Source organism: Patiria miniata, unplaced genomic scaffold (assembly GCF_015706575.1).
Source record: "Patiria miniata isolate m_02_andy unplaced genomic scaffold, ASM1570657v1 HiC_scaffold_30, whole genome shotgun sequence".
Classification (NCBI taxonomy): Eukaryota; Metazoa; Echinodermata; class Asteroidea; order Valvatida; family Asterinidae; genus Patiria; species Patiria miniata.
In genome coordinates, this window is record NW_024037070.1 from 6420892 (window position 1) to 6445053 (window position 24162).

Genomic DNA, 24162 nt, shown 5'->3' on the forward strand with positions numbered 1-24162 from the left:
TCCATGAAGATGTTGGCCTTCAGCTTGTAAAATACCATGTTGCTATGAATACTCTTTTTTTTTCCTAATATTTTTCTTTAAACTACTCTTGAGACGTCACTCTAAAAATCCTCCATCCCATACGAACGCATCAATAGCTTTTAATTTTTTAATTCAGTATATGTGCGTAGCTGCAACACTAACATTCATGTACATGTATAACTCCATCAGAGAGGTAATTACAATGATCGTGTGCATGTGATGGTAACAAAGATGGCGTGTGTAATGTGATGTATTTCTATATAGGTCGAATGTGCTGGGCATCGTGAAGAATGGAACAACAGTTATGTGCACCCATGCAGAAGGTTAACAATAAGATCCAGTAATTACAAGCGCATAATAAGGGCCCGAGAGTAAGCCTTTATTACCCAGCAACCCAATGCTGAACAATTGTGTCGATTCTTATTAATGCTTTGAGCTATGAGATGAATCTCATAGCTCAAAGCATTAATAAGAATCGACACATTTTGTTTCCTTGTATTAAAACGGGACAATAGTTGCAGGAGGGACGTAGTGTGCTTTACGTCGGATACGTCCTCGTCCATTCGAAGCGCAGAATCTCCACTTTTTCGTCGTTTCTCCTTAAACGTAAACGATGATTTAGAAAATAGTGTTGGTGCTGTGGAGTGCTCGCCAGAACTGACTTCATCGTCACATTGTCTCTCTATTAAACCTTTCAACCAACGTCCCGTTATCGAATACCACCTGGCTTCATGATGTGCACTTTGCATTGTCCGAAACTCCAAGACAACTATATATTTCCCGCTGTACTGCGAACCGCGGGAAATGGTTATTCTCACGCAACGAGTACGCGATGTGAAAACAAACGTGAACGAACAAGGAGACCGTGGAACGAAAATGCCGGATGTGACAGGTCGTAAGTAAAAGTCGCTTTCAACCATCTCCAAGTGATTGCTCATCATTTTTTTCTTGAGGAATACCAAGATAAAAATTCCAACATGTATGTTTCTTGGGGTAATTGCGGTTAGAAACCATTCTGTCAAAAATCATAAGAAGAGAAAGGGCGACCCAGTGTAAAATGCCCATAGGCGGGCAGCAGCGCGAGGGCTCCGTAAGCTCGCCACGTGACCTTTTACTTCCAGGCTCTCTGAAGTAGGTCACACCAAATATGGGAAGATTTTTGAATGAAAACGAAAACAAGAATGATTGATTTTCAGAAATTGTTTTTAGTTTTTGATTTCACGTTTTTCGCGATTGAATACACGTCACATGTATTCAACTTTATTTCTATCGGCATCACGTAGCACTCGTGTAATCACCGAGTTTATTCTCGGAAGCTTGAAATTGCTTTTAAGCCGAAATGCTGAAGGCATTATAGAGTATTCAATCATATGCCCATTTTGATTGACTGAACATGCATTAAATTGAGAGCGCCCCCTCTCGTCGTGTCTAATTATGAATCCGAGCGCACAGTGCATATAATCGTGTGCAGGTACGCACTGGTGCAGCAGAATCACTTGTGAGCTAGAAATGTAAGGATCGTGCGTTGGCTCGACCGAATTGCTGCAATCATATATTCTGCATCGGCTGCAAGGTTTTGGGAGTTGTATCAGAATGTTGATGACACCGGGCAGAAACAAGGTGGCACCTAGACAAGAAATGGCTGGGAGCCGGAGCTCCTTCGAGCCCGAGGCTCGCTTGCGCGCTAACAGCGTCAGGCTAAGCCACGCCTCAATCGGCACGAACGCCATGGAGAAGCTCCAGATGAAAATGGTCCTTGAGAAGGCGACCGATGCTCACAGCATCGGTAAGGACATGGCCAAGATGTTGGCGGTGATCGTTATCCCTTTGGTAGCTCTGACTGTCATGTCTGCTTTATCTCTGGCCACCACCGTGTCTCAGCTTCGTGACTCCCAAGCCACCCTGGAGGCAATCTCTGCCAGCGATCGCATGACGGACCTGATACTCGCCCTGCAAGTGGAGCGAGGATTGACTGCTACTTTCGTCAGCAGCAACCGGACTGGGGCGGAACTGTCAAACACGCTGAGGGAGAAAAGGTCTTCGACTGATCGGGCTGTCAACTTGCTGGAGACGCTGTCGGAGCTGCAGGTATCAGGCGAGGTGATCTCCACTAAGAACGGTCTTCTCTCAGCTCTAGACAGATACAGGCAAACTGTAGACACCGTGGAGGACGTCTTACCTATTGCCAATGTCATTAACTTCTACACCGATATCAACCACCAACTTCTTATCGGAGCACTGACCCTGAGTACGAATCTGAAGGAAGGAAGCCTCTGGCCCCGAATCGTGTGTAAAGACGGCCTCTTGCAGACGGCGGATCTGTACGGCATTCAGCGAGCTCTGGGCAGCAGCTTCTACGCCGGCTGTTCTCTGAGTCCTGAGAACCTAGAATGGTTCCGGAATCTCTTGTCGAGCGGCGATTCACAGATCACAACGGTGTTCGCTTACTCGGAGCAAACAGCCGCTCTGTACACGGACCTGGTGCGGTCTAAAGACCCCGCCGAATCGCACATCAACACAATGAGGCAGGAGATCATACTCGGAGGCAACCCCTGTGAAAGCAGCGGTGAGGAGCAGGCCAGGCTGATGTCCGACTACTGGTTCGGTAACATGACCATCTTTGTGGATATTGTTGCCAACGTTATATTCGAGGAAACGGACTCTGTCCGCAGGGACATCGACGCGATCATTGCTGGGGCTGTGCAGGCGGTAGTGGTCCACGTCACCGTGCTGTCCCTTACTATCACCATCTCGCTATCTCTCGGTGTCTTCCAGCTCTGGCAAGCCAAACGACTCTTGGGGAAAGTCGGCAAGTACGCTCGCATATTGGACAAAAAGACCCAGGAACTGGCAACGGAGAAACGGACCACGGAGAAGCTGCTGTACCAGATGATGCCCCGCAGCGTGGCCGATCAGCTGCGGCAGAAGAAGGAGCTGATAGCTGAGGAGTTCAGCAGTGTCACCATCTACTTCAGTGATATCGTCGAGTTCACCAGCCTGGCAGCACGAAGCACACCGATGGAGGTGGTGACTTTGCTCAATGAACTGTACTGGTAAGTCCATATCAAGGTTATAGGCCCTATAATTTATATCAAATAATATCAAAATGTGTCTATTTTTTCTTAACTTTGAACAATGCCACGCCTTTAAGCACAGGTGGGTTATCCTAGTTATCCACAAAGCAGACCCGACTTTGTCATTTTAATATCTCAAATATATAGTCACTTTAACCTTATAGCGTGTGTACACCAACTGAACTTTTAAGGTTTTGAGGTGAAGTTACTCTTTTGTTGGGGAAAAAAGACATATTGAATTTTATAAATGTAAAATAAAATGTTAAGAATCTTAAGAAATTCATAAGCAACCTGATAGTTCTTTGGGTTCATTTATGACCACTTTCCTGATAATTGACTGCCCTCCGCTGAGAACAAGTGACCTTAGAACTAGGCCTCAACTGATCCAACAAAGCTCAAAACGTTGAACTTATTTCAGTATGCAAATAGAAAAAAAAAAGAGAAACGGTTCGCTTGTCCGTGCTCTACTGCCGTGTTCTAAAAAAAATCCAATTAATGTATTCCCCCAGTTTCCCCCGAATTAGGGACGAAAACTGTATTTCGGATTGCAAATTCGCTTAGGACACTCTGCGTCGTAGAGTCTATTTGGTCTTTTAATAATTTGGTTCTTGTCCACGCGCGTATAGTTTGGTTTTAAAATTAGAGCGGGACGCTGCTACTCCCCCCCCCCCCCAAAAAAAATCTAATTGGATGTTCTTTCCTGGGAAGATGCTTTCAGTGCAATATGTTATTTGGGAGTCCCAAAGATTTTATGCCCCAAGATAGCAAATTCAATTTGAACACTGACAAAGTACAGGGCGCTATACACTCCCATTATCACGGACGTGCCAACTTTAACGAGGCGTTAGCCTCAGCCAAGAATATTGCATCCAGTTCCCTTTTGCCAACAATTACTCCTGCTCGAGTTATAACGATATTTTTGCAGCTCCATCATGCTTTGAAATTAACGATTGCACACCGGCATACGATAATTACAACCAAACATTATAAAACGGGATCAAAGACGATAAGGCCCAAGGTGCAACGCCATTGTAGGCCATGTATAGATATAGAAATCAGTTCTTTGGTTTGGATGCTAATTTAAAATTCCTCTTTTGCTTCATTTCGCTCAAGACGTTTAAAAACTAGCTTGACCCAGTATGCGATATTGTCCTCACAAGACACCAAATGTGATCAAGAGTGCACAATAAAATAAACACAACCATAACTTAATTGCAGCGGGCAAAGAATTCAGGGTTCCCGTAATAACGCTCCCCCAATTATGCGATTCTCCTTTTGTCCTGGATACGAGGGCTGCCGACATCATTGTGACTGTCAGCACGCGGGACGGTCAGATTTGATTAAGGGCAAATCTCAAATACGCCAGATCGCAAAAGGCAACTATTTTGCGTGCTGCATAAGAGATATCTGTTTGTTGTCCAGTGAACACGCACAGCTAGCTATACGGACGACGGGGGATAAACACACAATGAAATAAAGAGAAAAGGCAAATAAAGCGAGCCAAGGGGCCGGCGGAAGATGCATTAGTTTTGACAGTAATTATCCTTGGTCAACTGCCTCATTTGAGTGTGCTGAAAATTGTGACCAATCGCATCACACCTGCATGTTATGATTATCACACGTTCCATCGTGGCTCTTCAAAAAACAAAAACAAAAAAACAAAGTACGCGCTGCATAAACCGTGCGAATAGTTGTGAAAATCAGTGATTCTTAATTAAATTCTTGCCAACCGATAACGGTACTTATTTTTAACGGTCCTTCCCGTCAACTTCTTCGCGTCGGCCGTTGATTGCAGTGTCGCGGTGTGAAAACTCCATCAGGAGCATGAAGCGTAAAACCAGAAAGTCAGAAAGTAATGATTGGATTAATGACCTTACTCCAATCATTCTATGCAAGTGTGATTTGTGACGTGGGATATGGCGTTTTGTTTACCCCGGCGAGGGGTGCATGTAACACTCGAGGTTTCAAAACAACATGTTCCACATCACAGCAGTCATTATTGTTTTGTTGTACACTCTAAAAAAGCATTAGTCAGATTTGACTAGAAACCAGTCAAATTTGACTAGCCATTCAGGGTCAGCTGAGTGCAACTGAAAATCAGTCAATCTTACTAAATTTTTCCAGTCAGTATTCCTGGCTTTGAAGAAATAGTTATGCGAATAACTGAAATTGGAGTCGAACCCAACTACTTTTTCTAGTCATAGTATGAAATTTTGCATGTTCGACTAAATTCCTAGTCAATTTCCAATAACTAGGAAAACCAGTCAATAATTTGACTAAGTTGTTTTTAGAGTGTATCGCACTGATAATTCAAAACGATTTTGGTTGAATGATTGCGTCGATGATCTATACGGTGCGAGTCCCCTTTTCGTTTAGGCCAGTGTGCTTTCCTTTCTTTCAACTAAATTTTCATTTCTACACGACTCTCGGTATCATTTTCTTGTGAGGGCGTCAAACGATGCAATCCTTAGAGCTAGAGCGCTTACTCCTCATTCTTGCGCGCGCAGACGCTTTGAAGCATGTTTAAAGCCGTCCTGGGCGCAGACATTTTAAATTCATGTGCGTGTTTGTAGAACATTAATGAAATTAGATGGATTAAATTTTGAAAGTGTACTGTAAATGCAACGCGCTAGGAGAACGTCACGCGTGTTACGGTTAAAACAAAACACGGTTAATCAAGGCTGCAGCCAACCTCGTCCCCAGGGTGTCGAACAGTACGCGCCCTTCACTCACCATGGTATTGGATCATTTGCATGTGCAAGATTTTTGAACACGTATGCAAATGAGGAACAGTCTGGTGCCTGGATATGCGTTACATTAGCGTTTGTTTTTTTATGCGGTGTCTGGGGTAAAAAATAGAGTCAATTCGTCGAAGCGCGAGCACGGCGTGAGTTACGAAAACATATTTTAAAATTAAACTGTTACGGATCTTATCGAGACAACATGCAGTATCATATCTCATATTAATATGAGCAAATTTGGAAAGGAAATTAGTATTTTCGAGAAGGCGTGGACGAATGATCGCGAAAACACGTACTGCACGTTGTGAATAATAGCACCAAGTACACGATAAAAATCCATTACAAGCCAATTGCGGTATCGAATCAGAATACAAGAAGAAAGTTTCCTATCCAGGGCTTTCTATTGGAAGCGTGGTTGGAAATAAAGTAAGCACTGGGGACGAGGTTGGGCTGCAGCGGATACGCTCACGCGTTGCGCTGCTTGCGTAGATCAAAATGACACGCTCATTGCTGATCGTGCGTTTCGGTTTTGGGCGTATCTGCTTCGATGACGCACCGGTATGGAATACAAACGCAGATATGCATATAGCCGTACAAAAGCCGTACAAAATTTCTAGTTCTCCATAGGTTTGTGTACAAACATGGATGCGCCCAGGCCGGGCATCACTTTGTACCTAAGTTCGCGCTCTAGTAACTTTAACGCATCTCTATGATGCAACCATATAAGCATCAGTATATCTATTTGTCAAAAATGAAGTAGAATACATTTCCCAGCCTTTTGTCTGCTATTATAGAAGAACTGACAATAGACCGGGAAATGTATTGTACTCTCATTTTGACAAATATAAAGTCGGAGTCTTATGATAGCATCGTCACAGAAGACCCCACGGGAAATGAACATCGAGTTTTCATGTCTTTGGAGGCCTTAAAAAATCATCTCTCAGCTGATCAACCTTCGACTTTCGCTCAGATTTTGTTCACAAGCCATTGACCGCAAGAGATGCCTGCCATGTGCGATAAGCTGTTATTTCTGCACCCCGACGCAGGAAGTGCACATTACGAGCATGAGTGATGATACTCTTGACTTAAATCCACCTGAAGATTATTGAAAGGTGTGTTACGGCCTGAGATGCCCCAAACATTGTATGTTTTAGATTGTTTACTGATCCTATTTCAAAGGATCTAGTTGAGAGGGAAGGTACTTTATATTTTACCGTTCACGAGAAAATACGCAAAAAAACCGGTTGTTTACTTCGGATGCGGCGGACATTTTTTTGTCACACGCACACGTATTTCACGCCGTATCTATTCAATGTACGCTACACGTTGTGTGTTGTTTCTAACAGTCCGCAAAATGCGAAACACTCAGGATTCACAACTAGCACTAAAGAGAGTTCTCGCATGGTTCTCGCAAAAATTAACCTATCGCGGTAGATTCGCGTCAACGCAGCTTGGACGCGGAACGCGCAAGGCCGAGAAATTTCATGGGGTTGTCTAAGTGGCGTGGCTAACTCGCAAAAGGCAATAGGTCAATATCACTGTAACACGCAATAATGACGTTTACAACTTCTATCCAATTAATAATTTGAAACGCATTTTGTAGTCCAATTTGGTGCATTCCAGAGGGTAACGTGCATTAAAGGCAAATTCAGGCGAGATATTGTGATAAAACTGAAGAAAAAAAAAGAGAACAACAAGATACATCTGATCACGATTATAAAGAGGGGAACAATTTCCAAGTTTTGAACAATACAAAAATTAATACAAAAATTAATTGAACCGCACACAATTTGATCAATATGGTAAAAAGCAGTGGCAATTTGAGGGAATAAGGGAATAAATGTGTTCTTGGCCGGTTTTACTCACTATGCTTCAGACCGGTTGGAGTCTGGATGCTGATAATTGCGCGCGATTGCACGTGTAATTTTCAACATTTGAATTTGCCTGTCGGGTCAGGTGTGCTTGTGCGAAGTATGAGGGGTCATGCACACAACATTGTCAGACGAGACTTGTGCAACATAATCCACTCAAAATTACGTGTTAAAAAAAATCTATACGTTGAAAACTCAGAACAAGTTTATGCATAAAATGTAACAGTTTCACGAACGATTTTCAATATGTTCTGAAACATCTTCTGTAAAATTGTATGGAGAAAAATATCAATTTGGATGAGGCAACTAAAATAACACATGCAATCTAATTCATTTGGAAGAATAAAGTATACACTCCCCAGCAGTTTATGTCAATTCTTCAGAATATTAACGGGGAAAATTTATTTATTACGTTAAAATTTGCCTGTCGTTTTCTTTTTGGAGTGGCATGCTAATTGACGTGTGTCGTCATTTCTCTGAGGACAGGATCAGGACGCAGAGGGCGTATTCGAAACCGTGTTCTCGGGTGACCCGCAAACAGTGTTCTCGTGTTGCCGACTACTAACACCAAAGTGTACGTGTTCATCTTTTCAAACCGTGGACGAAAAAATTACCAGAGAACAAAAGAGAACAATATCGTCCAGGATTCCCAGCAAACGTCCGCGATTGGGGTCGTGTACAAAACCTATGGGAGTCCTCCTAAAAAGTTGAACACACGTTTGTGTGCGTGTGGAGTGCAGCTGGGCGAAAATCCAAGATGGGAGCCTTCGTATCAAAACGCGTGATGAAAACTAGGGAAAGTTGATTGAATTAATCCCAAAACGGCTATACAAATTGGCAAAGACGGGGCTGACAAGCTCACTGTATGACCTCGTGATTTCAATGTAATGCACAAAATGAGTACTTTCAATGTTATGCCCCAAAAAACGCGATGAATGAGGGTTTTCATTGTTATGCACAAAAAGTAACGCAGCTGAGCAAACATTCAAGACGGCAGCCTCCGTATTAAAAGGCGGGATGAACAAAGGGACAATTAATTGAATTAATACGAAAATCCCGAAGCGGCTATAAAAATTGGCCGAGACAAGGCTGACAAGCCCAGCTCTATGACCACGTACATTTTTTTTATCGTTATTGCTCCTGCACTGAATGAGTGCCTTCAATGTTATGCACAAAACGTAACGCAAGTTCCAGTAGGGGCCTAAGTCCGCCATCTTTGTTCTAGCCGTTCTTTATCTACTCTCCAATAAGTGGGGATTAAAAATACTGTTCGAGAACACTGCTCGCGTGTTGGTTCTCGTCATTCGAAACCCCATTCTCGTGTTCATTCGACACGAGAACGTGGTTTCGAATACGCCCTCAAAGAGAGTGTATCGGTCAGTTGCTAATCACCTGACGTGTTACGTCTTAATCATAGTCTCCTGGGATACCACTGTTGCCTTGGCAACAAGCTATTTGGATGGTTTTCCTTCGTCTTTTTGGACTGACCGTGGTTCTTAAGGAAACCTTCTTTTCTTCTTAAATGTCCTCTCCGTTTTTATTCTTCACGGTATCTGCTGACATTTAAATCATGGCCAGACCACTTGAGGTTATGTTTCGCCGCATGTTAGTCAAGAGGTCGTCAGTCTGATTGCCCAATGTCTTACGGCAGATACTCGTGTTTTAACCTTGCCGTCCCCGTTCACGGTGACGGATACTCGGTTCGCCGTCTCTTTACTAGCTCACATCCACACTTCAGACATCGCCGTCATCAAGAGCCATGTTAAAAGCCTTCAACGTAGAGCTATGAGGACATGCATGCTCTCTCTCACCTAATACTCTATGTTTTAAGACAAACATGGCTTGTGCTCTTCATAATTATCGATTTGTTTTTCTTTTCCGCAATTTCTGCTCCTTCTGTGGCACTTTGTACCGCGAGTAGAGCTTTCAGCTTTGCATTGGTCAAATTAAAAGCAAACACAACGCTTTTAAGAAAAGTTCACTCCCTTTCAAGAAACCTTTTTTTGTTGTTGTTCAGCTTCGTATTGAAATATAAACAGTCCGTGACACAGTTGTTTTCCCCCATTCGAACCAAGAGCTTTATATGCTTCTCTAAAAGGCCCTTGTTTTTACGAGGAGGTTTAGGTCATGATTACGCAGCCACCTAATTAGATGGGAAAAATCCTGCTGACGTCCTCAGAGCATGCCACTTGGATATTATTTGCACGGATAGAAACGGTGGGTGTGTTTCTTTTGTTGGTGATGTAGCTCGTCTTAGAGAACCGTCGATTCAAAATAATTCTGATACGTGGTTATGACGAAACGGGAACTTATAGCGCTCACAACCCTCATTTCCTATTTTATTCCGAATAGGCCTATATACTAAAAGGGTTTTTATCGAAACATTAAGGGTAAAATACGGCGCCCAGAAAAAATGTCCAACTTCAAACGCGAATTACTCGAAACAACGTTTTCGCTTATTCGTCGGTATGTCAGTTCTACGACGAATATTGTCTATCAAAAAGAAAGCCAAAGTCGTCCAACTTTATTCACTATCGGGGAGACTTTGGTAAAGACTCTTTGTGCGTCATTGACCAATTACCATGGAATACTACATGTGTTGTGCAGGTGACTGCTCTATGTTCCGACCCCCCCGTTCCGACGGCTCACCCTATGTTCCGACACCCCTATGTTCCGACAATCCTTTGTTCCGACAACTCAACCTATATGTTCCGACACCCCTATGTTCTGACACCCCTTTGTTCCGACAACTCAACATATATATGTTCCGACACCCCTATGTTCCAACACCCCTATGCTCCGACACCCTTTGTTCCGACTACTTAACCTATGATCCGACACCCCTATGTTCCGACAGCCCTGTTCCGACAACCTGCACATAAAATTGTATACTCCTGGTGAGGGTTAGGGTTAGGGTAATGTTTAGGGTAAAGGTTAGAGATAGGGATAAGAATATGTGCAGTCGGAACATGGGGGGTGGAACATAGGGATGTCGAGACATATAGGTTGAGTTGTCGGAACATAGGGGTGTCGGAACATAGAGGTGCAACTGTTGTGCACACTTGTATGGAAAGAAATGCATACTACAGGTGACTATTTGTAGCCTTGGGGGCGGTTAGGGTTTCAAAGGCCTCATGAGGGAATGTCGCCCAAGGAACAATTCTGAGTGGGGATTATGGATTTTAACTTGAACCCGGAAGACAATTCAAGTGTGCCAGTCTTATAAGCTTCAGAGTTGTCTGGAAAATCAGACAGACTGGACATGGCGATATAGCGTTAACTTGGTGAAACTGAAAATCGGTCAGAATAATTTAGGTTTTCCCGCCTATTTTAACACATTGTTCGTTCAAATTCAGCAACAACCTATATTTGTTTTGCGCATGCGGCGGAGTTTGGTTTTTAATGATGCCGACTGAACTGCCTCCATGTTAAACATTGTTGCTTATGATGTCACCGTTTTCACGAAGAGACGGGCACGTGAAAATTGACAAATTTGTTATTAGATTTCCAGTTTTTTTCTCACTATTTTGCTTTTAAAACATGGTACTTGAGCATTTTGACATGCTTCCGTAAGCAAAACATCATAATTCCTAAACTATATTAATGATGCCAGGGGTAGGCCTCTCAATAATTGCATTTTGCGTCTTCCGGCACGAAGAGACGCGAACATGCCTGCTCCTAGAACACGTACAAAACCTATTGCACGGAAAGGCGTGAAAGTAGGTCAACTGAGATTTTCGATTTCACGAAGGGACGGGTTATGGGAGGGACATCTTTGTTACATTGGCAGCTGCGCGCGGGTAAACACGCGCGCTCCTTCCCTTTGGAAAAAAAACACATTGAAAACTGGGATTTTCGTTTTTACGAGGGGACGGATTAATTTTGGCTAATTAACCACTGTGTTAATTCTAATTACCGGGCTCAAATTGAAGGTTACCCATCAACAAATTATGTGAAGGTTAATAGTTGTTGCAAAGTAGAAGTTTTTGCAGTTTTGAAATAGGAGAAACATGTCTTGCGATTATCTCGAAAACGGTGTTTCTTCAAAAATCCACATGCCCGTCCCGTCGTTAAAACGGTGATGCTATGATGAGCGCAGTGCCTCCTGCAGTCTGCATTTCTAGCGACTGAGCTGGAGATAGAAATGACATGTCTTTGTGTGTCGATGATTCTGCAGGCTCTAGCCCTGCCAATCGTAAATGCTAATAGCCCCGTGTAGCTATAAATATCCCTCAATAATGCGCGTTCCGGCCTGTTTTCGCCTAGCTGAGACTGCCAAGTAGGCTGCCTTGCCGTGTACGGCCTACATTTTGTATGCGTACAAAACAAGTGTTATCTTTTCTTTATCGGAGGGTTTTGAACTCTTGGGTTTTTCTTACAGGTCATGTTCTATTTTGTCTGAATTGCAACTTTGTGCACCAAAACCCTAGGTCTGTTTGACTACATGGCATTTCACTGCCACACGCCAAATGTAAAATAAACTACCACTGAGGCGTATTCCAAATTTGTAATGCACTTTTTGGATTTTCCAGTCAACAGAAGAAATTCGTAATCATTTCTGTTGCCTTACATCCTGGTGAGACAGTTGGGATTCATCCCTCGTCCCAACTAAAGTTTAAATTGTGTGGATTGGAAATGACAGACGCAGCGGAAAACACACGTTTATTTGATTCATTAACCTATATAGGATCAAGAACAGTGGTTAGCCATAAAGTCTGCTTAATCAAACGCACGATTTTAGACGATAGTCCAATGTCCAGTTTGAATTATAACACCTCACCCACAAATTCTGTGTCTTGATTGGCCTAGAGCGAGTCACATGATACTTTCTATTTTTGCTATCTTTCTGTGCAAGGCCAAAAGTACTAAACCCGTAGCAACCAAAGTACTGTACCATTAGCAACCAAAGTACTATTTCCACGGCGCGGTATTTGTGTGCAGATGCATGCTGGTGTGCGCGTTGCGCGAAGCGCGTATTGTTCATCATTCACAAGAGAGCGCGCCACAGGGTTGGGTTCAAACATTTCAGGAAGGGGTAGTTTGGAAGAGAGAAATACATTTCCCACCAAATTGAATTTATTTTAATTGTGTTCAGATTTAAATAATTTAAAGTATTAAAACCAAGCAGAATCTGTCGGTGAAGTGTTATGAAACAAATATTGAATGCTTTATCTCGTGGTGAAGTAAACCTAGCCTCCCTCGGTGATTCCAAGGAGCATTCTATTTTACCTCGGCTTCGCCTCGGGAAAAATAAAATGTCCATGGATAACCTCGGGAGGCTAGTTTCACTACACCACTCGAAGCATTCATTATATAACCGACATACAGATCATTGTCATTTGATTGGTGGAACTCACATCACGTGACATTTGTTATTACTGCCATTCACGCAGGGGCTCAAAAAGTACTATCTATGGCAGTAGGCTAGCGAGAACATGTCTCGGACGCTGATCAGGCCCAATTCAAAACATGATTCAGCAAGTTTTGATTTGAAATCGAAATCCTAGAATGTTTTTCTCGAAATATACAGCTGAAGATGATTTGCAACTTCATCAGGTTAGTTGTTCAGCACCCTTCTTTAGATTTTGAGCACTTTGTTGCTTCATACGAACAAAATGCACAAATTACAAATGATGGACTATACCTATAAATCACATTAAAAGCTAATAAAGGTTTTCTCGGCCAATTTCCTAAAATGTTCATTAACTTCTGAAAATAGGTCATTCATTTTCGTCTGAATTGGAGAATCGCTCTGAACGTGCGCTTCGTTTTCGCTACCAGAGGAATCGATTCCGTTTCAGTGGGGGTATGGAAATTGGCCGGGAAAACCTATATTAGCTTTTAATGTGATTTAAAGGTATAGTCCATCATTTGTAATTACAATCAATTAAGTGATTGAGCAGCACCTTTCGTTTGTGTCCTTTCAGATTCGTTTGCGAGACTTCTTTTGGGCTTTTAGAGGGCGATTATGAGTTTAATGCCATCGGCACCAGACACAATTAGGGGTTTCTTTTCATTAACCGTCAATAAAATTAGCTGTATACCTGAAATCAATTTAGAAAAAGTATGCTTGCATAAACGAATGCACAGGTAACGGAATTGGCCACCTGTTTCTCAAAACCGAATGCACAGACAATGAAAACGGTTGGACTTTCGTTGATTTGAAGTGGGATCAAAGACGTGCATTCAAATTCAGACGAAAAGGAAAGACTGATTTTCAGAAGTGAATGAACATTTCGGGAAAAAGGCCGGGAAAACCACACTCTCCAAAAACTCTTAATTTTGTTTCAGACAGAATATGGAGAAAAAAATCCAACAAGGAACGGTACCCATCTTTCATGCCATAAAGACAAGGGTAGAGTGTTTTGGGGACATACCAATTACTTTCTGTTGGGGAAAAAGGTATAAACGTTACACTGTTTTTATCATATTCCAGTATGTTCGACAACTGTATCGACATGTACGACGTGTACAAGGTGGAGACAATAGGCGACGCCTACATGGTGGCTTCGGGCCTACCCGAACCCACGGCCAACCACGCCTGTGAGATCGCCTGCATGGCGCTGGACCTGCTACGGGAGGTGCAACTCTTCCGGATACCGCACCTTCCTGCGGAGAGCCTTAGTCTGAGAGTCGGCTTGCACTCAGGTGAACAAGGGGATTATTGTCTTATAGCAATCTAGTTTTTGTCGGCAAAATTGTTGCCCATCGCAACCTACTTTCCGCTTCGAACAGCACCCCCATCAGTCAGATTTGTCAAGCACCCCCACCCCCTTGATCTTGCGGATGCCAGATGATTGGAACAATTCTTGGCTATTTCAGCCCGGAGTGATGTGTCGGCAAATTTGATTTCGCACTCCCCCCCCCCCCTCATTCAAATCGGTCTAGCGACGTCGGTTCTTCTGACCTGACATGTAAATGAAATTGTGTGAAATTGCCATAGTTTCCTTTTGTTTTATATATCACAGGCTCATGTGTAGCTGGAGTTGCTGGAATAAAGATGCCTCGGTATTGTCTCTTCGGGGACACCGTAAACACTGCATCGCGGATGGAATCTACGGGCAAAGGTAAAGTGTCCTAATTGAAATGACAAATGACGTCATACATTTTGAAGCATTTAGTAATGCACTCATGATTGAACGTACACGCGTATTAATTTAGATTAAGTTGTCTTGTGAAAGGGAGGTGCACTCCCTATGATGCATAGGTCCCCTATCCATAGCTAACTGTGTCACGTTGTGACAATGTCTACAACATCATTGCAACTTCATAAAAGAAATAAAATTCAAAGTTTACAGAACAGCATAATAAATAACCCGAGCTGTACGCAACGCTGGTAACATTGCACAGCCGTTTTTGCAACCTATATACATGTATATATACAAAATTATATAACAATAAATTAAGCGTACGGTTTTGGCAACTAGGCTGCAACGTTTTTATGACTCGTGACAAGTCTACAAAAGAAAGTGGCTTGGTATGTTGGCGTCGACAAAACCATGTCTGTCGTAGCCCCAACAAATGCAGTCGTGTTCACTTACCTAGCGGTACAGTACCTAGAGGTAGTACTCGTACCTGCAAGTGGTGTAACGGTCAATAAAAACCCCGTACTGTCTCAACGGAGATTTCTTACGGGATTCGTTAAGTCAATTTGAATGGGGTTGGTTGTGACTATACAGATTTGCCAAGAGACCAACAAACGGGAAGTAATGCGGTCACACCCCTACAACCCCCTCTAGCGTGACTCTCTTGACTATTCTTTACCTGAAAGTACACGAATAGTAATGTTGATTTCCTGGCGGACTCCCAAGTAACGTGTGTGCCAGTTCTGCGGAATGTTCCCATTGCAAACACGAAATTCTACAAACTACAATCTTGAGGGCAAATCTCGAGAGCAAATCTTGAGAGCAAATCTTGAGAGAACGTCTATGATCAGAGTAAATTCCTTAAAGCCTCCCGTAAAAAAGTGATTGCAGTAGGTCTATAGGGTGCCTGCTCGTACCATGACAGTGTAATTCTCCAATTTGATTTCCCCAGTGACTTGCAGGGTTCACTGACCCATGGCGGACTAAAACTCTCATTTCTTTCTAGACAGCTCAGGTGTACGTTGAATACGTTGTGGAATTAATGAAGACATAATCACCAGCGTATGTGTCTTCAATTTCTGCAGTGCCATTTGAAACACGTATACTGCGAAGGATAATAATGTGTCGTGCGAAGTTGGTTGGTTGCTGCAAGATAATTTAAAAATTAAACGGAAATGAAATGAAATGAAATTGAAGTTTAATTGGAATTCTACCTCGTCACCACTAGCACTGAAGGACTTACGTGAAGATTGCACCTGCCACCGGTATTCTATCGTCACACTTGAGAGAGCTCATTATTTTTACAAAAGAGAGCACCCCTATATACCGGTACCCCGGCACATACGGCTCAGGGCATTTTTGTACAACGGGAGGGCATCAGAGTCGAATGCCTCAAAATGTGTCCGTCATTTATGACTTGGGAGGGAACGTAAGTCCTTCAGTGCTAGTGGTGACTCGGTAGAATTCCAATTTTTAACTAATACTGCAAGAAACTTGCGCGATCCTCCTGGCATGTAGTCAGTTAGTATAAGCATACTTTTCAGTGTACCTAACCAAAACCAACAACGACCTTATTTGACCCCTAGATGACCTTTGACCACTTCAGATGTCTTACGTCATCTGAAGTCACCCTACTCAAAGATTATTGTCACGGGCAACTTCAAGTGGTTGAGATTGAAGTCCGACTTTTCATATGACAGCATTAAGCAGGACCGTTTGGAACAAAAGTCCCAACGCCCGATGACTGAAAGGAAAGAATTTGTTGTTCTACCTTTGAGTGTCGGTCCTCGAGGGTTATGTAGAACACGTACCCATCTTCGTAAACACCCAATCGTGGACCCCCTATTGTCCCTAATCCTCATTCCTTTGTTTGTACTTATTTTTTAGCAACAGCTCTCATTGGTTTTGTACACAAATTTCAATCGTGGAAGTTCGGTCAATCGTGGACGTGTTGTTTCTGCCCTAACCCTTTTGTCCCAAGTCCACGATTGCCGGTGTTAACATTCTCACCTTTACACATCACAGAAGGAATACACTATCGCAATATCCCCCTTTCTAGCTTAAAATTGAGCCAGGGGATAAATATGTAAGCACCAACACTCCACAACAGCTAGAAGATACCCTCTCCCACCTTCAACGATTAGATTTTTGATTAAATGAGCCACTAAAGCCAAAAAAAAAAAAAAAAAAAAAACCACCCACTTTAGCACCCCGAAACCCAAAACCTGGATATATAAGTACGGTCGTCTATCTTATCGGGCGGTAATTGGAGCGCTCGCGCACACCGAATGCTAATTTACTAAATGCGTCCCCAGGTTTACAAGTATCACCAGTTTCTGGGCACAGAATTGAATCATCAACAGGTCAGACAGTGATCTTGTAATGTGAAACTGAACAAAACAAATCCACATGAAATACCAACGTCCCCTGTGGCCTTTAAATCAAGATCGGTAATGACAGAAAACTGAATTATTCTGCGTGGGCACGATATCTATTTTATTAGAAAAGGCTTACCCTTTCAGGTATCTCTGATCGTCTTAAATGCCCTTCCAAAAGTCCTTCTGGGAAAATACCGGATTGCAGTTGTGCTAGATGACGACGGGGTCGAGCGTTGGTTGAGTCGCTGAAATGGGTATTCCGGTCTGAAAGCTCTGACAATGTCATGTTTTGGATTGTTTAGTTATAATATATCATAGGTCTGGTTGAAAGGAAAGGACATTTTGTATCATACGGCTACGTATTTTCAGCGTACTTCAATGAAGTGTACATGTGTGTCATATAATACACACAGTGCCAGTACACGCATGTTGTTCTATACACGTTCACAGAATGCGAACCACTGTGCGGCAGGATTGTAGCACTCAACAGCTCGATTTTTTTTCCGGAGTCAACATTGTGACCCCGAAATTCGTTCTCGCCCGGTTCTCGCAAAAATAATAACGCCCAGTTTTAAAAAGATGGTTGTGTGAACGTTTTTTTTCCTATTTTTAAATGATCTTTCAAATTAATATATTTTGTTTAAAACGCCTTTTGTAGCACAATTTGGCGCATTCAAGGCTGTAATGCCCTTTTAAGCCTTCTCACAAAATTTGCCAAAGACTTCTTAACAACTTAGCTATAGAGGTCAATGGTCTCGAGTTTCGCCCCTTTATTGCAGTGAGCACACGTTGTTGTTTTCATTTTCAGAGGCGCGATTCGCAAAGCTCCGAACTTAATCAATTATCGATTTCGGGATTGAAACAAAAACTGTTGTCCAAAACAACATAATTTTCATCACTTTACAGTAAAATCGAAGTGCGTCTTGAGTGGAAGATAGTACTGTGCACTGCCCCCGCACAGACACACACCTACGGCAAACATATGTTTGGTATTAAAGATTGTGATATCAATTCATTACTGGAATCTATGGATTACTCGGGAAAAAAATACATGATATATTGGAAATGCTTCAGGGAGGAATGACTTTGTGGTTGATGACCCCACACACTGTCTCAATGAAGCCTTTACCAGACACATCGTAAAGCGCATTGTCATACCAAAGCCACCATCACATTAATAAAAGCAGCCAGATGTTTTCAATTCCCGAGTTTTCGAACCAAGGACTTCAACCCGGCCATGATTTCACTTAGTAATAAAATGTGTGCTTGGCCAGTTTTAAACACAATGTTTAAGACCAGTTGGAGTCTGGACGCTGATTATTACCCGAGCCGAATCCCATTCATAAATACGTTTTCGGTCAAAAAAACCTAAACGTTTCTGTCCAAAACACCCCAATATGGTAGGGCCCTCTCGTGGGTTGGCGTGAACAACTCCTTATGTGGAGATTGGCTCGCGCGTCGCGCGTACTGCGCGATGTGGCGCAGAACGCAGCTGTGCCGGTGTGTTTGAATTTAGAACTATGAAATACTGACTCAGTGGTAGTATTGCGCATGCCTACGTGAGGCTGGTGAACGTTAAACCTAAAAAAAAAAAACGGTAAAAGGCAATGAATTTCATAGGAGTCAAAATTTCACGTGACACTGGAAAAATGTTGAGGACAAGCCAGCCGGTCTTTATCAACCGTTTAAAACCGGCCACGTGACGGGCTCTCGACCAATAGGAATGGGTAAACCGTCTTAGTATTTATGAATAATTGTTTTACCTGCAACATAAGGTATTCGAAATGAATGTTAATAGTTATAGATCGATTTCCGATCATTTTTCCGATACTTGAGTAAATATTTAAAATATACATGAACACTCAAAACGTGATAACGGCCTGACACAATTTCTGCATTCCTTGAAATCCCACTTCTGCAAAGTAATTTCGAGGTTTTTTTTTTTTCATATAAAATTTTCCTGCGGCAGCCAAAAAAAAAAGGTATCGTGAGTCCAGTTTCCTTGAGATCTTGATCCCCGGGAAGAAATTTTCCGTCTGGGTGAGAAATTCACGACAGAAAATCCATGAAAATGACCCTTGAAAAAATGCCGCGGGGCCAATTCAGAGAGATATCGATGCGAATCGGGATACGGATCGAGATTCAGTTCAAGACCCGTCGAGAGTGTTAGTCATGCTTGGTTCGGCTATACACGCCGCGGATAGAGCAATAGACTCGCCGTGGGATTCTCAAACGAGATGGCTTTCCGGTATAAACCGACATCCGAAAGTAATTCGGCCTTCAACGATGTTAAGAATGGCCAAAAAAAGCCGGAAGACTATCCGCGCTACATTGGCTCTGAAATCGTCTTCGCTAGAAGACGAGCTCCCCTCGGGTAAAAACACAATCTAAACTTGCACTGATAGACAAATATCATTACCATTTATATCCCACAGGAGATACATCCAATTTTATTTTGGATTTTTATTAAATCGATTTCAAAGTAACCCTCCCCCCCCCCCCCAAAAAAAAAAATGTGCTCGCAGGCAAGAATTTTCGATCATCCCCAACCAATATATAAAAAACACCGTTCATATTAACAGACGGCCTTGAACGGGTGATTCTTCCCTGTCAGCCATCCAGCGTAGATTGCTCTTGTAAAACCCTCCTATCCTGTCTTTGATGGTCGACTGGTGCGGTATGTTTTCCCCTTAATGCTTCCATTTCATAGAAAATTGACCAAAAGGCTTAAGATGGAAATATGCCGCAGAATTTCAATAATACGGAAGGGCTTGAAAAGCGTCCGATACCAGTAGTCGAGTTCGACGTCTGATGCTGCGGCACTTTGCATTTTAATACAAGACTTTTATGTCGGTGGTGACCAGAAACGACCTCGAATGGCGTTGAGTGTAATAAGTGTGTGCTTTTTAGGAAAGGCAACCAAGAGTGCACATTTGTTGTTGAAAATAAAACCACAGACTGCCTTTATTGCCTTCGCCAAGGGGATTATGTTTTCATCAGATTTTGTTGGTTGGTCGGTCGGTTGGTTGGTTGGTTCCTCTGTTAACAAGATAACTCAAACGTTATTGGACGGATTTGCATGAACATGTTTTTATGGGTGGTCCTTGTTAGTAGGATATCGATTAGATTTTGGAAGTGATCCGGATCTGGATCCGGGAATTTTGTTTTAGCTAAGATTTTTCACCATTTATGCGAGTATTTCTTTTGGGTGTACTTGGTAAAGGTTTGCGCTCTCTGAATGCTTGCTAATTAAGACATAAAACATACGATGTTAAATGCCGTGGCATTAATTTTGTGGCAGAAACCTTTTGGTGCACATAGAACCGGTAACCCAACATGCCATAAGAATATTAACTTTGTAAAGACTGCCCTTAAGAAGATCATGTTTACATTTTCTTCGACAGCACCCGCCGATTATGTTCAAAAGCAAACTGTACGATAAAGTAAACATTCGGCAATCGTCAGTACAGTGATGGGAGCAGGTGTGGCGCAGTTGGAATCTGTATAATTGGGCTTGGAGTAAGTGGCACCAACCTCCGGTGTCCGGATCCTCGATAATGCGGGGCATTCTACCTATTAGTGTTGACACAGCACATGGGAATAGACATGAATGCTAAGGCGTGACTGCGATGCCCCGTATCGCCCCCAGGGCTGTACGGAAATCAGCTGAATGGCTGGCGGTTTCTGCCGCCAAATTGTGACTGTCAGCTTGTCCAAAATCCTCGATTCTCTCGTAAACAGATTTTCTTATTGATTTTCCCCCAGTTTTCTTTTTTATAAATATTTAGTATAATCGAATTGATTGGCACAGAAATCCAGTTTGCTGTTGAATACAATTTACAAGGAATAATTTACGAGTAATAATATAAGAGGGGAAATAAGGATTTATTTTAAGTAAAAAAAACAACAACTAAACTTCACAATCATTGCTTCGTTCTTTTTTTGGTTTTTTTTCTTGTTACCTAACACATCCCCCTAGATATCTTAAAAGAATTCCTGAGATTCTGGTTACACAATGACCAACACAAGGAAGAGGGGGGGGGGGGTCCCTCAGACTCATATCGTACTACATGCGCCAATTACGCGTAAGGATAATGAGCGTCTCATTAACTATAAGGAAAAGAATTTTGATTAGTTTACCCTCATTACCTCCATTTGTTGACAGCTCAGCGAATCCAAATTAGTGGAGCAACTTGGGACGAGCTGGTCAACAAAGCTCCCCCGCGCAAGAGAAAATTCGTGATCGTCCCCAGGGAAACTACGGTAGTCAAGGTAAGAGATCAGCGCCTGGCTTAACCTCTTTCCCACAGGTATTATGACGTGATCCTGCATTTTGTTGTTCACTACGTGTGCGCAGGCGTTATGCGCGTTTCATTTTGTTATTAAGTTTATCCCCAGGGTTTTTACAGAGGTCTTATATCAGACCCCGTCACATCGCCGAATGCCTCGAGTCAGGATTTTAATCAATGTCGTAAAAAATGCTACTGCAAGCAACAAGGTTGTAATAATATATTAATTCCTAGAATACTGAATGAATAATTGACATTCAAAGGCAGCAGTTCGCGAATCTTCTTCAATTTTAATACCAAGACATTCGCCGGCGGGGTTGAATATAAATGTCGTCTTTTTTCGCAAGATGGCGGGGGAGATTTTGAAAAATCATAAACGCTGAATCAACAGGAGAAACATTTACAGTATGTTTCCCCCAAAAGTGTCCGTCTGACTGTTTTTTAATTAACAGTACTACAAAACCATGCGGGAAACAGTCTATCACTGGGTTTTCGAAAGTAGTCACGAAGCGCCGTCTACCGTTCGTCCACAATTACATAAAGCCTTTGTAATATTTTGTTTCTCGTATCCTTTGACAGGGCAAAGGAGCCATGCAGACGTACTGGTTGACTGAAGAGCCGCGCGAGGATCTTGGGCCCGTCCGACGTGTGGTGGTTTCGCCCGGGATGTGTGACTGATGACCGGACTCAGTTCACCTAGGTCATACGGGTGCACACGGGTGTACATGTACTGCAACCCCAGGACAGACAGACAAGAGAGAACAAAACAGATTCTTTGTTGTCCTAGAGCGTTCGTCTTTTGTTGAAAACGGGTCCTCCATCGTGAGGGTGTGTGCTTATCTGTGAGAGGGCGTTATATTGTAGGGACAAAAGGAAACACAAAGCCTTGTCCTTCAGGGCATAGTAAAACACGACTGTGTGCGCGTGTCGCTTTACCGTGATCGCCGTAGACGTATTTCTTAGCCGGAAATTGACTGCACCTAACGCAGAGGAGTGTTATTTCTACCACAGCAATACACTACGATGTTGAGCCAAGAGCTATGCACTTGCATGATGAATAAAGGCACTTAGATGATGCCCCACCTAATGGTTCAATACACATTTCCACCGTTATATAGGTGTAGACGGTCTTACGTCAGCCGGTGAAAACATTTACATATTTGCACACAGTTTTCATCGGTTGCTATGTGTTACCATTTAGCAACTCCCAACTCAAGAAGCATTCAGTTTCAAGAAAACAGATTCGGGAGCTAGATAAGCCCATATAAAAACATTCCCTGATGTCCACGCCAACCTATAATATGGCTGACATTATAATTACAGGCGCGGCCAGTGTTAGTGATGGTTCGGATACCATCTAAGGGTATACCAAGTGGCCTACATACAACATGTGTCATTTGTAGTTTCTTCCAGTATATTATACGTCTTCACCGGTAATTATTTTCAGGCTTAGGCAACAACAACAACAACAACAACAACAACAACAACAAAATAGTAGGTCTCTGGTCAGCGCGTCAATAATTTTTCCCCAAAATTTTCCACGGTAGCTACAAGAGCGCCCTCTATTGCCGCACCGCCTCCAAATTTTCGTACCCAGGAGCATTGTATAAGGGAATGGGGAAGGGCACATAGGCAAATAATGCAGGGCACCAGGCAAGGCAAATGATGGAGGACACCAAGGTATATGGGGACACAAAACAAAAAATAGTACCCATCTTCTCTGTACAGTCGAAGCTTGAAAAAAAAACGCATCGCTGCATCTTTAGTCAGACCAGAGACCGACAATTTTGATTTATCCTTGGGTTACATTGGTACCGGTTTGTGCAACTGTCGGCGCTTTGGTATTCAAAATGCCAGAAAAAGTATTACATCTTTGGTCGAATATTAGTATTATTTTAAAAAATACTAGTGACCTATTAGTGCGATTAAATATTAATAATTATCTGGTTGAACGCATGTCACTATTGTTGTCCCTTGCATGCTCGCTGCACCGGATTTGTCACAAAATTACTTTCATGAACCTATAGCACAGTAACGTCACAAGAGTGTAATTTACTAATCAGATTGTATTATATAATTAATGATATTCTATATTTTATGATGTATAACTGTATTCTATATTTTCCACTATATTTCCTACTGAGACTAGGTAATCATCGAACTATTGTGTGAACGTTTTTAATAGCTATAATTAATTAACAAAACTCATTTCAGGAAAGAAATGTTTTCTTTGTTCATCAGTGTACATATTCCAACCGATTGTATTTTTGTAGTACCCGTGTATATTGCTCGAACAGTGACATTTGTTGGTCAGTCAAAGCGCACAAAACGTTTGATTCGATTTCAGGGTTCGTAACGTGAGTACAATTACTTAACGTAGAATAGAAAAAGTTGGACGTAATTCAAAACTATGTGATTCACAATAATTGAGGCGCACCACAGAGTTCATGAGGTAAAGGCAACAGCGCCCTCTCAAGATCTCAACCACTGAAGATCGTATACCAAAATGTTGAACGAATGGTTTTTAAAAGCAAAGTTTGTAAAAGTGTCAATTATATACCATTTCAATGCACGCACAATGTAATAAATATTTTTCCATGAATCATGGGTTTCAGAATTGTGACCGGTTTTCTGTGTATAACGAAATGAACCAAGTGTCGTTTGAAAATTTCAAAGGAGCGAAGGACTCGCTTAATATCACGT

At 42.4% G+C, this 24162-nt stretch overlaps 1 protein-coding gene across 1 annotated transcript; it reads left to right on the plus strand.

Moving 5' to 3' along the window:
- The first annotated feature begins 469 nt into the window (after nucleotides 1–469).
- LOC119739493 lies at nucleotides 470–24076 on the plus strand. Its single transcript, XM_038214469.1, has 5 exons — nucleotides 470–3074; nucleotides 14144–14355; nucleotides 14676–14774; nucleotides 21336–21442; nucleotides 22039–24076. The coding sequence occupies exons 1-5, from the start codon at nucleotides 1615–1617 to the stop codon at nucleotides 22135–22137; spliced, it is 1977 nt and encodes a 658-aa protein (XP_038070397.1). The 5' UTR covers nucleotides 470–1614; the 3' UTR covers nucleotides 22138–24076.
- Nucleotides 24077–24162: the final 86 nt, after the last annotated feature.